Source organism: Podarcis filfolensis, assembly GCF_964270895.1.
Source record: "Podarcis filfolensis genome assembly, chromosome: 8".
NCBI classification, from domain to species: Eukaryota; Metazoa; Chordata; class Lepidosauria; order Squamata; family Lacertidae; genus Podarcis; species Podarcis filfolensis.
The window spans coordinates 90,238,032-90,255,174 of NC_139611.1; the positions used below are offsets into that span (position 1 = coordinate 90,238,032).

The 17,143-nt window shown below is 52.9% G+C and overlaps 1 protein-coding gene across 5 annotated transcripts in view; it reads right to left on the bottom strand.

The window, feature by feature from the left end:
* Window positions 1-17,143, bottom strand: part of SPTBN4 (spectrin beta, non-erythrocytic 4) — a 96,307-nt gene that overhangs the window by 23,633 nt on the left and 55,531 nt on the right. For all 5 annotated transcript variants that reach the window (XM_083626685.1, XM_083626684.1, XM_083626688.1 and 2 more), the window contains 6 exons: window positions 12,207-12,470; window positions 7,332-7,556; window positions 4,698-4,787; window positions 3,507-3,785; window positions 1,290-1,420; window positions 237-441 (listed from right to left, as the gene is read on the bottom strand). In XM_083626685.1, coding sequence (XP_083482811.1) covers window positions 237-441; window positions 1,290-1,420; window positions 3,507-3,785; window positions 4,698-4,787; window positions 7,332-7,556; window positions 12,207-12,470 — 1,194 coding nt within the window. The remainder of the gene's footprint in view (window positions 1-236; window positions 442-1,289; window positions 1,421-3,506; window positions 3,786-4,697; window positions 4,788-7,331; window positions 7,557-12,206; window positions 12,471-17,143) is intronic.

Below are 17,143 nucleotides of genomic sequence, written 5' to 3' on the forward strand. Positions count from 1 at the left end.
ATCCTGAAGCAAAGTTCTTAACCTGAAGAACTATTTCTGGGTTAGCAGAGTCTGTAACCTCAAGCGTATGTAACCTGAAGCGTATGTAACCCGAGGTACCACTGTATATCAATATTGAAGACATTTCCTAAGGCCTGTATAAAGAAAACTCGAGCTGCTCTTGTGAGCCGCTTTGAGGTCTGTCTGGCTTTTTTGCAATCAAGCGGCAAATATTTTCCGGTGCCCCCCGGTCTCACCGTGACGTGTTCGTAGTCCTGGCCCAGCTCCGGGGACCCGGCCACCACCTCCTTCTCGGCGATCCAGTGCTCCAGCTCGTCCACCTCGCGGCTCAGCTGGTAGAGCCAGTACTGCTGCTCCAGCCGGGCCTTGCGCTCCTCCACCAGGTCCTTCAGGGAGACGTAGAGGCGGTCCACTTGCGACTGGCGCCGGCTGATCTGCTCGCTGCCGGAAAAGGGACCGTCAGAGGGGAGGTACCAGGGGCCGGGCGACAGCCGCTTTCCAACATGGTGATACAGCTAAACATCACAATAGGCCGATACAGTGGTGCCTTGGTTCCCAAACACCGAAAACCCGGAAGTAAGTGTTCTGGTTTTTGAACAATTTTCGGAAACCGAATGTCCACTGAGGCTGTCAGCTATTGTTTCTGGGGCACCTGCACCAATCAGAAGCCGCACCTTGGTTTCTGAACATTTCGGAAGTCAGACAGACTTCTGGAACGGATTAAGTTTGGCACTTTTGTTTTGCATTTTTGTTTTTGAGGCTTTTTCGGTTCATTTGATTTTGGGACTGTGTGGAACCAGTCCAGCTACTGATTGATTGTGTGACTGCGGAAACAGATCAAAGGCCCCCATCCAAGCAATGATCATCATCAGTGCAGGTAAGGGGAAAAAATCATTTTTATTTTTATCATCTACAATACTGTCTTCTTTATTTTATAGTACAGTACATTGATTATTGCTTTCATTTTATGAATCTATGGTCTCGTTAGATAGTGAAATTCATGTTCAATTGCTGTTTTAGGGGTTGTTTTTAAAAGTCTGGAATGGATTAATCCATTTTGAATGACTTTCTATGGGAAAGCACGCCTCGGTTTTGGAACGCTTTGGTTTTGGAACGGACTTCCAGAACAGATGAAGTTTGAGAACCAAGGGACCACTGTATCATGATATGGACTTCAAACCAGGGTATCTCGCTATATTGCTCAGGCCTAGTGGGGAGGGGGCTAGGGCCAAGTGGGGTGGGCTGAGAAGGGGGCAGGGAAGAAGGTGGGGGGACGACAGCCAGCCTACCTGTCCGGGTGCCCCAGCTCCAGCAGAGCCCGGCACTGTCGCGACAGCTGAGCGATGGTCTCGGCGTAGTTCTCGACCGTCTGTTCCATCATCAGGTGTTTCTTCAGGAGCTGGAGGGTGCTCTGTTCGTCCTGAGAGGACAGAGGAGGGGGCGTAAGGACACCGGGAGAGCCAGAGGGGAGCCCAGCCAGCCCAGCCTCCTCTTCACACAGTGGCCTGAGATCCTTAAGGACCGAGGAATCCAGATAGACTGCCTCTGGGCCTGGAGGTTCCATCAGAAGAGCCTGGATGCTGCACTAGGCCAAATGGGGACATAGAGCGCAACATCCTGGTTGCACAGACGTCCCCGTGGGAAAGTTGTAAGCAGGATTCGAGCACCAGAGCAATCTGTGGGATGTGATCCGTAAGTAGCAGTCAAGTACAACATTCCTTGTTTTCCTAGAGTGGGCATGCAAGGGGATGTTTGGACCAGCCAGTCGAAGACTTCCTGTTTCCTCCTGGCCTGGAGCATCCTTCCTCTTGCATGTGACTAGAGGTGGGCGTGGCCTTACCTGTCCAGGTAACAAAAGCACAAGGCACGCAGCACACACTCTCCTCTCTTTCGGACTTTGTCATTGGAGCAACAGCTCTCTCTTTTTTTGCCAGAGATGCTCTGTTGGCTTTTTGAAAAAAACTATCTCCATATGGGATAGACTCGCATGTATATACAGTGGACCCTCCAGATACAAATCAAATTCGTTCCCGGGGTCTGTCCGCAACCTGGAAAGTCCATAGGCAGAGGTGCTGCTTCTGCGCACGTACGCGGTGCGATTGAACGCTTCTGCGCATGTGCGCGCGGCAAAACCCAGAAGTATACTCTTCCGGCTTTGCCGCATTCGTAACCCGAAAGTTACGTATCCAGAGCGGTATTTAACTAGAGTGTCCACTGTGCTTCTGTAACTACCATATTTTTCGCTCTATAGGATGCACCCGACCATAGGATGTACCTTGTTTTAGAGGGGGAGAACAAGAAAAAAAATATCCCCCTCTCTGCTCAGCGCCCCTTCAGTGAAGCGACAGGAGAAACGGAGCCCCTTCCATCTCTCCTCCCACTTGGCTGAAGGGGCGCTGCGCAGCTCTCCCTCTCTGCTGAAGCCAGGAGAGTCTTGCTCTCCCGGCTTCAGCAAAAGGAACCCGAAGCCTCCAGAGTGCAGCGCGAGTTCCCACTGCTCTCCGAAGGCTTCAGGTTCCTTTTGCTGAAGCCAGGAGAGTCTATCCCTGAAGCCTGGAGAGCGAGAGGGGTTGGTGCACACCGACCCCTGTCATTCTCCAGGCTTCAGCGAAAGCAATGCGAAGCCAAGGAGCGTGGAGGGAGCGCTCCCTCTGCGCTTCGGAGGCTTCGCGTTGCTATCGCTGAAGCCAAGGAGCCTGCATTCGCTCCATAAGACGCACACACATTTCCCCTTCATTTTTGGAGGGGGAAAAGTGTGTCCTATAGAGCAAAAAATACGGTAAGTCTGCCTTCAGGGATCCATCTGTGAACTGATGATGCTATGAGTAAACTACTTTTATATACTGTCATACCTCAGGTTACAGCCACTTCAGGTTGCGTTTTTTTGGGTTACGCACCCACTGAAACTCGGAAGTACTGGAATGGGTTACTTCCAGGTTTTGGCAGTCGTGCATGCGCAGAAGTGCTAAATCGTGCTTTGCGCATGTGCAGAAGCGCCGAATCGCAACCTGCGCGTGTGCAGGCGTGCCACTGCGGGTTGCGAACACAGTGGGATGCGAATGTGCATTCCACATGGATCACGTTTGCAACCCAAGCGTCCACTGTATCTTAAACAAGACTGTGGTGTGTTTATTCTTTTAAGAGGGAAATAAGAGATCTTGCCAGGAATCTAGATTGAGAAGCTTACACAAGCTTGCAACCAGCTACCTGCTGTGTGTTTAAAACTCTGCTAAGTTATGGAACTTGCTAGCGCAAGTTGGGAAGGATATTAACAAACAATATATCCTCTCCTGCCTCCCTGAACATTCCCACACCCCTCCCAGAAGCCATGGAGGCAGAGCTGAGTCTTCTCCCCCGTGAATTTATCCCGTCCCGGACCAAGGGATGGGGACTCGGCCTGCCCAACGCCTTCCGACAAGCCTTTCCAAAGGCAGCATCCTTGGGCGAAGCTGCCCGCCTCTCCTCCCTGGCCCAAAATGTGGGGGTCCCCAGGCCCCTCTCCCCACCTTGCCCTTTTCCTCGTTCATCATGAAGAGCTCCTGCTCGCTCAGCCAGGCCTCCACCTCGGCCACGTCAAAGTAGAACTGCTCCACCTGGTAGGTGGCGTCCAGCAGGTGCTGGCGTTGCTCAGTCTCCTCCTGGAGGGCGCCCCACATCTCCGAGAGCTTCTCCAACAGCAGCCGCACGGGGTCCACCTCGGGGGTCTTGATGGTGGCGATGCCCCGGGCGCGCTCCAGCACGTCGTCCATGCGGGGCTTGTGCACCTGGATCTCTCGACGGAGGTTCTGGCGACCGGGAAAACGGAGAAGCTTTCAAATTATTATTATTAAGGGTTTTTAATGTTTACACCAGCACCCCGCTGGTCCTCCAAGGAGCTCAGGGTGGCTTTTGGGGCTCTTTCCCCTTCGTCATTTAATCCCCACAACAACATCCCAGTGAGGTAGGCTGGGCTGAGAGTAAGTGACCGGCCCCCAAGGTCATGGCCAAGGGGAGGATTCGAACCCGGGTCTCCTAATCCAACACTCTAACCCAGGGCTAGATTGAGGTTTGATGTGGCCCTCAGCTCCTGAAGACAATGGGGCCCTTTCTATGTCCAGCTATCCTTTGTCCAAAACAAATTGCCACTGTTTTTTGTGTTGAATACATGCTAGATGGTAATTTATGGACCAAATAGGTATCTCAAGCCTTTGCACATGTTGCCCTGCAACCAGTCCATGCAGAATGTTGGCACCCTATATATAGAAAGGAGCAAACCAGGGATATTTGAGGGAGCAGGCGGGGCCCATACTTACATCATAAGAGCCTACACAGCACAAAACACGGTTGCTGTAGGTAGGTTTTATTTTATTTGTTTTTTATCTTATATTTTGGAAATGTACATCCCGTTTTTTTCTTTAATTTTTTGGGGGCCCCCAAGAGAGTGGGGCCCTAAGCTAGAGCTTGTTCAGCCTATATGTAAATCTGGCACTGCTCTAACCACTACACCACACTGTCTCTATATGGCCCAGAAGGAACTTTTCAGATGGTGGCGGCGCCTCTGATTTCAGGGCTCTTCTAGGCCACCAGCCCCTGCTTTTCTGAAGGCCGCCATGACAACATCCAGGACAAAACAGGCTCCCCCCATTGTTCTTCCCCCTGTCCTGGGGCTCCCCAGCACCTCCCACACACTCTGCCCCCCCTTGGCTTCCTCTTCGCACCTGGTTCTTCTTGATGAACTGCTGGACCGTTTGCAAGTTGCTCCCGTGATCCTTCAACGTGGCCAAGGGAAGCCGGTCCTGCACCCAGATCTAGAAGCGGATGGGGGAGAAAAACAAAAGTGCCCCCCCTGTGAGTACAATTCCTAATGGCATCATCGAGGTCCACAGAGGTGGAAGAGGGACAGCCCCCCCCCCCGGCATCGGGGCCAAAGCACAGGTGGAAAGAGGACCCATCACATTTGGGGGGGCTCATCGCTTCCCCCGAAGACAGCTTACTGCCAACGGCTCTATTTCCAGAAGAGAACTTGGCCACCTGGCTCTCCCTGCTGCTTGGCCCTGGCTTGTTGGGGGGGGGGCGGCTGGCAAGTGGAAAACTGGCCCAGGAACCTGCTCAGCCCAGATTTTTTGCCGCTTGGTTTTACATGGCTGCATGCAAGCTGAGCAAGAGCCCTGTGCAGCCTGAAAGCTGGCTTCTGTGGGATGTAATCCACTGAGAGCAGTCAAGTACAACATTCCTTGTAATGCTAGAGAAGACATGTGGGGGTCCAGCCAGGCGAAAACTTCCTGTTTCCTCCTGGCTGGAGCATCCTTCCTTTGCATGTGACTAGAGGTAGGCGTGACCTTACCTGACCAGGTAACAAAAGGACAAGTCACGCAGCACACCTCTCTCTTCTTTTTGACTTCCTTCTTCATTTGACCAGCTTTTAGCTAGGACTGTTCTGCTAGTTCTTAGCTAGCAGAGGCACTGGGATCATTCCCCCATATGGGGTAGATCCACATGTACATATTTGTAACTAAATCTGCCTTCAGGAATCCAGCTGTGAACTGATGTGAGTAAACTTCTTTTATTGACTTTGAATAAGATTGTGGCATCTTTATTCTTTTAAGAGGGATTCAAGAGAACTTACCAGGAACATGCAATTCAATCTGAGACTGAAGTGTATAATAGTGAGAGGCTCACACGAGCCTGCAGCCAGCCATGTGCTGTACATGTAAAAAGGGGAATGTAAACTCTGCTAAGTAAAGGAACTTGCTAGCGCAAGTTAAAAAGGATATTAATAAACAATATATCCTCTCCTGCCACCCTGAACATTCCCACATCCGAGTTATGCATTTCCTACAATAAACAACTTTTATTAAAAAATAAAAGGTTTGGGGGTATATGTGATTTTTGCGGAATCCTTGGAACCCAAACCCCGTGGAAGATGCGGCCAGACTGTGCTCCTAGGCAGTCCTCACAAAGGCCACCATCCCTCGTGATCCATGCTTCTGGTTTGGTGGCGCCACTGCAACTTCTGCAACCTCCGTCAGACAAGCCTGACCTCCAAAGCCCCCAGGAAGCAGACTTTGCCCCCAACCCCAAAGGCTGTGAGCCCCCAATGCACTTGGGGCCGCTCCTCCCTACAGGGATGTGTATAGAAAGTAGGAGAGGATATATTCTTAGATATTATCCTTCCTTACTCACATCTCTGAGTTCAGCAGAGGACATCCTCTTTGCAGCAAAATAAGCTAGATTTAGCCTTTTAAGTAATCCAGGATGTTTCACTACAGACTGGATTTCCTGGTATTTCCCCCTTTTAATAAAACACACTGTATTTTTCTGTGTATAACACCCCCCCGTGTATAAGACACCCCCTATTTTGGGGGATTCCAAATAAAGAAAATGGGGGGTAATAGGGGGGAAATGCCCAGAGTTGTTGAGCAAACGCCTGCAGTCCAATGTCCCCTCGCCGGAAGAAGCCGCCAATTGCCGCAGTGACAGCCAATCAAGCCCAGCAACCAATAACACGCCCAATAGCCGCAGACACTCTCTGGCTCCAGGAAGCAACATATAACACCCCCCATGCACTACCCATGTATAAGATGAGCCCCAAATTTCACCATGATATTTTATAAAAAAACCTTGTCTTATACACAGAAAAATATGGTATATTATACATATAGTCATACCTTGGGTTACAGACGCTTCAGGTTGTGCGTTTTCGGGTTGCGCACCACGCCGAACCCGGAAGTACCAGAACGAGTTACTTCTGGGTTTTGGCGTTCGCGCATGCACAGAAGCACTGAATCGTGACCCACGGGTGTGCAGACGCGGCGCTGCGGGTTGCGAACACTGTGGGTTGCGAATGTGCCTCCCACATGGATCACGTTCGCAACCCGAGCATTCACTGTAGTTTAGAATAGGATTGGAGCAGAAACTCCGCAAATGTCCTACATCCCTGGTCATTGATGAAGCATCGCAGAGAAGAGATCACATAGCAGGGGTCACAGAGAGAGCAGGCCGGGACGCTTATGCTCCTTGACCTGTCTGGACACGATGGGAGTGGCTCTCACAGGGAGGATTTTCTGTAGACCCTGCAAGTGTGCTTATTCTTTTAAGAGGGATATAAGGGAACTTACCAGGAACTTAATATTGAGAGGCTTACACAAGCCTGCAACCAGCTACCCACTCTGCGTTTAAAAGGGGAATGTGGAACTCTGCTAAGTAAAGGAACTTGCTAGCGCAAATTAGGAAGGATATTAATAAACAATGTATCCTCTCCTGCCTCCCTGAACGTTCCCACAATCGGAAGTGCTCCCTTCTGAGGGCCTGGTTTCAGATTTGCCCCCTTCCCTCCTCCGCGCCCCACTTACGATCTCGTCCTCCAGGTCGTGGCTGACTTGGTGCACCTCCTTGGAGGCCAGCAGGATCCTCCGGCGCTCCTTGAGGGGCTCGATGAGGCGCACGATGCGGGTGCCCACGGCGTTCTGCCGCTCGTCCACCATCTCCTTGCTGGCTGCCTCCAAGGGCAGGGCGGCCACCTGGGCCTGCAGCTCGCCCACCTCCTTGTACCACTCCTCCACCTGCGTCTCCATCGTCTGCAAGACAGAGAGGAGGAAGAGGAAGAGGAGGAGGGGGCTGGGCCGGGCCAGGAGGGGCTCCGCCAGTGGGGGGAGGCGGGGGTGGCCGCTCACCCAGGAAGCCCGGGAAGAGGCAAGTGCGGGCACAAGGCAGGAGGGAAAACACCGGCCATGAACCGGACGGCCCCGTCTCCTCCAAGCTCTCTGCTGGGTCCCTTTCCACGGGGCTGGGTCTCTCTCGCCATGGCGGACGCTGCCCCTGGCTCCTGTCTGCATGCTCAAAATGGGAGGCCTGCGCACCATTCTCAGGGCACACCTGACTCCCAGCCCAAGGCAGCCTGACTTGCTGTCAGCATCACCCCTCCTCCCTGGGAGCCGTGGGGCAGACAAGGTCGTGAGCAGAAAATCCTCAGCACCCTCGGGATTTGCTCATCCCAGGGCCCCTAAAATCAGATGCCCTGAGAACGACTACGGAGACCTGCGGCTGTTCTGTCCTACACCTACAGAGCAACCTGGACCTCCACACTCCCCTGTCTGCACAGCGGCAGGATCAGGGCCATTGCAGGTGCATTTGCTGAACAATGGCTGACCCACATGCTGGGGGTGGTGGAAGAGTGGTATAGATAGGGGCCTGGCAACCTCCAAGAGCCTTTTCCCCCGGCACCCACTCACCAGGGGAGCCTCTGTCCTGAGGCCCCCATCCCTCTGCCCCCCTGTGCTCCCACTGCCTCCCCCCGAGCCCAGACTACCAAGCGCAGTGTGTTGGGAAGGGGGCTTGGCGCCATGGAGGGAGCAGGCAGGCAGGCAAGCGATTCTTGGCAGCTGGCAAAAGTTCATGGGAAACATGAGAAACAGAAGAAACCAGATGGAGGAGAAACGAGGGGGAAGGAGATGGGGAGGGGTCTCTGCGTCCGTCCCCTCCCATTCCATCATCTCCTTGGGAAAACGGGGGTCGGGGGGGGGGGGAAGGAAAGCAGAAATGCAAAAAAGGCGAGACAGATGGAGTCAAAGAAAAGGGCTACTGTACCGCCATGCAGCGTGATGAGACAAATCGCACACTAGGATGTGATGAGCAATGGCCGCCTCTGCACTGCCGGGGGCTGCTGGGGAGGGAAAAGGGAGAGGTTGGTGTGAGGGGGGAGGCGGCTGGGTGGCCGGCCAGCCCCCCTCTTGCCGGGGCTCTCGCATCCCCGGGGAGCCGGGCTGCCCCTCACCCTCCCCAGATGGCGCGTGGCTCCCAGGGGGAGGAGGGGGAAGCAAGGCCCAGGCCCCCCACGGCCCCAGGGGAAAGCAGCACCCCTGCGCCCCTGAGAGGCACCCACTCCATCTGCCTCCCCAACTGCGTGGGTCTCTGACTTCATTGCAGTTCTGCCCCAGCTGTTCCTCCAAGGAGGTCAAGGCAGCATACCTGGTCCCCCCCCATTTAATCTCCACAACAACCCTGTGAGGGAGGCTGGGCTGAGAGGCAGGGACTGAGATCGAGGTCACACCCAGGGAGCTTCATAGCCGGGGGGGGGGGATTTGAACCCTGGTCTCTCCCAGGTCCTTCTTCTCCTGCACTCTCCACTAAGCCACCACTGGCTCCAGTTTTCAGCTCAAGTAAAGCAAGCGGGATCGGGCTTTTAAAATTCAGAAGTCCCCCCCCCCGGGCTAAATGAAGGGTTGACTTTGCCTGGTGCTGACAAAGAGCCCCCCACTCTCCGTTGCAGGGGTGTGCGCAGTCACACGGACCCACAAATCAAAGGGGAAACTTTTTTAAAAACACCCACCCTCTTCCCAGTCTCTCTTGAAGAAAACCTTGCAGAGAAGGGGTGACGGCAGGATCGGCCCCCCTTGAGAGACCCCCTGTGCAGTCAAAGCAGCAGCTGCTTCTCTCCTGCCCCCCCTCCCCATTCAGCTGCCAAGCCCCACTCAAGGTCTGAAAACAGGAGGCCGTGATGGCCGCCATCCTAGAGAGGTTGAAAAGAGACTAAATCGTAGGAAGGAAGCATCTCCAGGCCCACTTTCTTCCTGGCAGCGCTAGCTTTCCGCGCAGAGGGATCCACACAGGATCACTCACTTTCCTTCAACACAGAAAACTTGCGAGGCAGGAAAGAGGCTGGGCTGCAGCCTTCAACCTTGAGATGCTAGCTGTCTATTTGGCAAGGCATTTCTTGGTACGGAGGGACAGCCAGGAGGGGTCACCTGGGGACATGGAGTGCGGGGCCACCAAGAGACAGGTGCCCCCCCCCTTCCAGCACAACTCAAGAGAACGTCAGAAGTTCAGAGTTGGAAGATTAGTGGCATCTTGGTTCCCAAACGCTGAAAACCCGGAAGTAAGCATTCTGGTTTTCGAACGTTTTTCAGAAGCCAAATGTCCAATGCGGCTGTCGGCTTTTTTTTTCCGGGGCACCTGCCTGCACCAATCAGAAGCTGCGCCTTGGTTTTCAAACATTTCAGAAGTCAAACGGACTTCTGGAGAGGATTCAGTTTGGCACTTTTGTTTTTGCTCTTTATTTTGAGTTTTTGTTTCTGAGGCTTTTTCAGTTGATTTGTTTTTGTGACTGTGTGGAACCCAGTTCAGCTACTGATTGATTGGTTGTGTGACTGCAGAAATGGATAAAAGCCCCCCAACCAAACAAGGACTACCATCAGTGCAGGTAAGAAGAAAAATAAATTTTAATTTTTATCATCTACCATACTGTCTTATTTATTGTATAGTATCGTACATTATTGCTTTCATTTTATGGATCAATGGTCCCAGTAGCTCCATGTTAAATTGCTGTCTTAGGGGTTGTTTTTAAGTCTGGAACGGATTAATCCATTTTGCATGACTTTCTATGGGAAAGTGTGCCTTGGTTTTGGAATGCTTTGGTTTAAGAACGGACTTCCAGAATGGATTAAATTTGAGAACCAAGGTACCACTGTATAATGGAGCAGAGCAAACACAGGGGGGCTGAATCCTGAGAAGGCAGAGCGGCTCCAGGACTGGGGATCCAACCTGTAACTGATGGGGTTGCTGCCCCCCCTAAGGATGCAGGTCCGTAGTCTGGAATCAGGGCCCCCAGGACTTCTCAGGCTTTGGTGGTGGCCAGACCTCTTTTTCCGGAGGGGCCTGCTCTAGCCCTCCACAGATGGCAGGCTGTTCTTGCTTCCCCTCTGGACTACCGCAATGCACTCTGTGTGGGGCTGCCTTTAAAAAGGGGTTCAGGAACTTCAGCTGATTCAAGGGGGCCTATCCTTGGTCCTCCTCCTCCTCATTTGATCCCCACAACAACCCTGTGAGGCAGGTGAAGGCCGAGAGAGGCAGCGACTGGCCCAAGGCCACCCAGTGAGCTTCACGGCCAAGTGCTAATTTGAACCCTGGTCTCTCCCAGGTTCCAGCCCAGCACCCAAACCACTGCGCCATCCTGTTGTCTCCCACGTCAACCTGCACGCTTGCCAAAGCCATCAGTCGGGGACCATCTATCTCAAAGCCCACCTTGTCGGGAATGGGGAGGGGGCCCCTTCGGGGAAGGTTCGCCTCACCTGCCAATGGCCAAGATTGAGCTTGCCAGAGCTGCCTCTGGACAGAGCACAGACTGCGCCAGGATTTGAGCGGATGCCCGACTTGCGTTGGGGCTGCTACAATTTCTTCCTGCCGTGTTTACGGAGCCTATTTCTGTCTTCTTGTTGTTATGCGTTTGGGGAGTCGGGGTTTTATTGTTCTTGTTAACTCGGATTTTATGGCTTCCTTATTCTATCTCGGGAGCCTCCTTGGACTGTTTCCCCCAGGAAAGACGAGTTACAACTTTTCCGACGAGGAAGGGAAGGGATGTGAGCTGCAGTGGTCCAGCTCCCAGGCCCAGCTGGTCTCCCCCGTGAGCACAGCGTCCCCAAAGGGTACAGCGAGGCTGGCAGGACCCAACTCTGGCCCCGGTCATGGAGGCAGCACACAAGGAGGCCCAACCCCACGGCCAGGGCATCACGCATCTCCCTGGGCCCGGAAGGGATCTCTGGCAAGCGACGTTTGTCCAGCGCTGCGGGTTCAAGAGATGCAGGGAGACGGAGGTGCGGAGATGAAATGGTGGAGGCAGCCATGCTTCAGAATCCCAGTTGCTGGAAGCCACAGGAGGGGAGAGGGCTGCTCTGGGGCTCGGATCCTGCTCAAGGGTTTCCCAGGTCAGTCACTGTGAGGTCAGGATGCTGGACTAGGTGGGCCCACTGCCCTGATCCACCAGCCAGGCACTCAGGTTCTGATGGAGCCTCCAGATCCAGAGGCAGTCTATCTTGATTCTTCGAGGTATTTGGCCACTGCTGGATTAGATGGGCCCCCTTGGGCCTGATCCAGCAGGCTCCTCTTATGGCTGGGGGTCTGGCTTGGCCTGGCTGCAAGACCCCCACCCATCCTTCCCAGTGCCCCTCTAGAAAGCAGGGGTGGTATGGAAGGGTTCGCTGGGGAGGTTAGCCTGACTCTTGCTGGTGATGGGGGGCTCACGAGCCAACAGCAGATGCCTGCAGACCCCCCTCCCCAGAGTCACAGCTGCACAGCCAGTATTATATGTGCTTTGCCGGAGAGGGCAATCTGCTCCCCACCCCATCCGGTAGGGTCCGTGCCAGCCCCCCAGAAACCCCTGCCTCTTCCCACAGCCCCGCCCCCAACATGCCAGCCCCGTGGCCCCCCCAGACCCCCACCCCCTCGAGACCCACCTGGAGCTTCTTGAGGTTGCTGTTGACGCTGGCCAGGTCTGGGCCGGAGTCCACCAGGTGCAGCTGGCTCTCCATGCACAGGAGCCGCTTGTCGAGGTCGGCGTAGCTCTGCACCAGGTGCTCGGCCTTGGTGGCCTCCAGAAGCTGCCGCGCTTTGGCCTGGGTGGTGGACTCCAGCTCAGCCCAGCACAGGCGGATCTCGCCCAGCTTCTTCTTCACCGTCTCGGCTAGCTCCGGCTTCTCCGCGATCAGCTGCTGGCCTTCCTGGGGACAGAGAGCCGGGAGCCGTTTGCCTGCATGTCCCGAGGAGCCCAAACCCTCTTTGCAGAAAGGGATCCCTCCCCCTGGCCTGCGTGATCTGGGAAAGGCACACACCTCCTGCAAGAGCACGCAGGTTGTTCTGCTGTTTTATTTGGGGTCGGGGGCAAAATTCCAAACGCAAGACAAGGCCCTGGAGATGCGGAACTCCCTGCCACTGGACACCAGGCAAGCAATTTCCCTGTACTCTTTTTGGCACCTCCTTAAAACATTTCTGCTTAGATCAGCCCTCCCGGATATGTAGAATGATGCTGTCCGTTTTAGTCTGTCCTTAATTTATTGCTGATCTTGCCTTTTGAATGTTTTATCATTCGTTTGTTTATTAGGTTTATATAATGCCCTTCAACACAAGATCTCGGGGGTTTCAGGGAATAAAATGCAGGATAAAAACAAGTAAATAAGCAAAACAAAACAGCAAAACAATAACCCCTCCCCACAAGCTGTAGAATATTAAAAGGCTGTAGAATATTAATCAGCCAAAGGCCTGGTTGAAGAAGAACGCTTTCGCCTGGCACCTTAAAAGATGTAATGGTTTTAAAGAGATGCTTCTGCATATGTAAACTGAGTTCTTTTTTTTTACAGTCAAGCAGTGAATACCTTTCAAGAAATAAATAAGTAAAAATAAAATAAAAAATGCACTGTCTTAATGCTCAGCTACACAGAGAACAAGGCAGAGATATCAGATGGGGGAGCTCCATGCTTTGTCTCAGGGACTACCGGAGAGCCCCATGGCATCTCTCCCACCAAAAGAGCCATTTTTGCCAGCGGAGGACAAGGCAAGGGATGAGAGCCTGCCATGGTAGTCCCCTGGCCTGTGAAATGGCCTCCCTCCCACCCCAGAAGCACCATGAGAAGGCAGCCAAGGGGAAACAGAGTCTCAGAAGCCCCAGAGTTTATCAGAGCCCAATGTGTTTCACAAATGCAAACTTTCTTCCTCAGGGGAAACCTCTAAAACCAGGAATAAACTCTGAACAGAATTTTAACCAAGCAGCCATGACAAAACAAGAGAAAAATAAATGGATCTAGTCTGCCTTGGTCAGACCACACCTGGAATCCTGTGTCCAGTTCTGGGCGCCACAATTTAAGAAGGATATTGACAAGCTGAAAGGTGTGAAGAGGAGGGAGACCAAGATCAAGGGTCTGGAAACCAAGCCTGATGAGGAACGGTTGAAGGAGTTGGGGATTTTTAGCCTGGAAGAGAGGAGACTGAGAGGGGATAGGAGAGCCATCTTCAAAGATCTGAAGGGTTGTCACATGGAAGAGGGAACCAGTTTGTTCCCCCCCCCCCCCGGCTCTGGAGGGTAGGACTCAAACCCATGGCTTCAAGTCACAATGTTGCAGGAATTTATGTATAGGTGGGGGGGGGGTTGCCCCTCCAGCAGATATCACGCACATGCAGCCCACTACCAAAATCAGCACCATCACTTTTGTGACTTTTGTGATTTGTCCCCACAAAACACTTCATCCCAGTTTCTTCCTATCTATTCAAAGGGCCTCTGCTGCACGACACCAAATGTAAGAATTCACTGATAAATGGATCTCTGTCCTGGCTCACTGGAGAAACTTCAGAAATTCATCTAGACATGTGAGCTCAGCTGCTCAGCAGCCCCTCTGCCTGAGGGATAATTCCTGGCCTCCTGATACCTGAGTGCCAGACAGGTAGCCATTCCAGAAATAACAAACCCAGATGAAGACAAAAGGGTGTGATGAACTTGGCTGGGAAACAGGGAAATGTAAATATCTCTTTTGTGACACTTGATGGGTGTTTGGTGGAGGGCAAGGGGAGGAATGGGGCAGGTCCAGGATGCTCAGATTACTGCCACCAGATTTCCCCTTTCATGATGTAACCGTGATGTATTAGTGACATAGTTTGGGGGGGGGGGGAACATGGGGATTAGCAGCTAATAAAAGTTTGGGTTCTCTTTTCTTCGGGGCTTCCATCTTGTTCCATCTGGTGGCAGGTGGGAGTCCTGTGGCCACAGTCTTCAATCAAGACCAAGCCGACTGGCTGCTGTTTTGCTCTGGGATTCCTGGCTGGGGGCCTTGTTTTTTGTCCAAGGGAGCCCTCAGATTTCTCCACTAACAAGAAAGGAGATTCCAACTCAACATCAGGAAGAACTTTCTGACAGTAAGAGCTGCTTGAGAGTGGATCGGAAGCTGGGACTCTCCCCTTCACTGGAGGCTTTTAAAGCAGAGGCTGAATGGCCATCTCTTAGGGATGCCATTGCTGTGGTTCCTGCATTGCAAAAGGGGGTTGGCCTAGATGACCTCTGGTGTCCCTTCCAACTCTACAGTTCTACGATTCTATCTTAGCAAGATTGGGGGGGCGCAGGACAACTCTGTCCTCTAATTCTCTGAAACATTTGCCAGCTCAGGAGGTTTATGAGACATAGTCATCCCCCGCCCTGCATGCTCTTTATGGAAGGCAGATTCCATAAAAATCAAAAGGGATCAGTGGATCCAGCCGGCTTTACTTCTCCAACTGTGAGACAGGAATGAGAGGTGTAAGAAAACAGTTGCCATCTTTGCTTACTTTGCCAAACATTTGCAAATGAAAAACTTTTCTCCTCTTCCCCTCTTGCTCTTACTCAGGGTGGCAGCAAAAGGGTTTGTGTCTAAGTGCAGACGTTTTTGCAGTTGTATATTATTCTGCCTGTTGTACCTTTGAACTGTGTATGTACTTCACAGAATATTTACAAACCTGAAAGGCTCAAAGTGCATTTGGGGAGGTCAAAATTGACTCCCAGCTGAAAGTAAACAACTGTCTCGTCTTATATTATCGATTTAGCTCGTTGCAAAACGTAGGAAGTTATTCTGTTTTGACGGCCTGAATGTTTCACAAAGGGGCAGACTAGGCAGAAAGGCCGGACAATCATTGGCTGGGTGGGATTAATCGCTCGGTGACGGCAGAAATCCACTCTGCGCATGTTCAAGGCTGTCAAATACCATATGGTAACATATTCTCTCTCATCACCCAGCGAAAACCCAGCATTGCCCAACGGGGGCTGAAATAGCTGCCTTGTTTGCATCAGCCAGAGAGGCCTCGCTTTGTGGAGGAACCAGAGGGGCAGGGCAGGGGGGGCACGACCCCCAGAACACCATTCCTGCCCCCCTTGCAATAGCTCTTAACACCATTCATCCCCCCCCTTGTGCTGGCTCTTTGAGGGGCCCCTGCTGCCCACAGGACCCTCCCAGGAGTGGCACAGATGCCACCCTCCAGTCCCCACCAAGGCGTGAGTGTCTCCATGGCAACCTGGCAGCCTTAACCCTTTACAGTGAGGATGCTTCCACCTTCCTGGCCAATAGCGAAAGGGCTCTTGCTCAGCTCCCACCTGCTTCTGATGGCGCCCCCAGATTCAGCCCAAGAGGGGCAGGAAAGAGAAGAGGGAGACTACCATGGGAGGCTCCATCTCAGGCCACAGACATGCTGAGCTCTTTTGGCTTCTCAAGATTGCCTGCCAAATCCGAAAACTGACTGCAGGCGCCGTTTCGCAACGGATCTGAGAGATCTTCCAGAAACTCTGCAGAGCAAACGCAAGCAGCTGACTCAGTGCCTCTTTTGCTCCCCCGAAAAGCCAGAGACTACCACGCTCTCAGTCGGATCTCCTGGCAATTACCGTCGCCTCCCCTAACAGCCCTCCTCACCCCCCAACCGGACTGATCAATATCCCTCCCCCAATGGGGTGGGGAGCCTGGGCCTCCGAGAAGCCTCCAAGCCACCATCTGCACAGCTGGCGCTGTGAGAGATCACAGGGTGGCGTGTTGCCAACAAGAAAATGCCCAGCAGGCCCCAAATGTTGCAGGAGTCATCGCCCCAGCAGGCCTCCCTCCCACCGCCTCTCCGGCGCAGATGGAGAGACTCACTCGCTCGCTACCCCCGGAAGGCAGGCGTTGATTCTCTGCAAAAACACACTCGCAAGCCGAGGTCCAACAACAACAGTCAGATTCCCACCTTGGCAAAACAGCCGCTGAGGATTTAAAAATGCATCGCCACCGAGAAAACCAGCACCAAGGAATGAGTGTCAAATCATTATTGCTGCTGCTATATTCATTTATATCTCCCAAAACAACACAGCTAAGATACAGAAATCTAAAAACATGACTGTAAAAAGTAATTGGACTCTAAGAAAAACCAAATCTATTAAAAGGCAGATATTGAAAACAGCAGGGCACTATTAAAACCCCTTTCTCTCTTTAAAAAACAAAAATCGGTTCCCAAAGGCCTGTTGGAATAAGAAGCGCTTCACCCGCCAGCAGAAGGACAGCAAGGAGGGAGCCAGTCTGGCGTCGGCAGGGAGAGAGCTCCAAAGTTGCCTGGAAGGAGCCACCACCAAGAAGGCCCTCTCCAGCCTCCCCAAGTGGATCTGTGAGGATGGCGGGACAGAGAGAGGCCTCTCCTGGGGATCTCAGAGCCCAGGTGGGTTTGTAGGAGGAAATATGGTCCCTCAGCTGCCCTGGGCAGGAGACAATGGAAGGCACACCGAGAAATTCTTCACAAGGAAGGTGCCACCCCTGTGGAATCTCCTTGCTCTGCAACCCCACTGAATCTGGTGCTCTGGAAAAAGAGGGAAATCCTTGATGCCCGGAAGAGACAAACACACAGGAGAAGAGGAGGAACC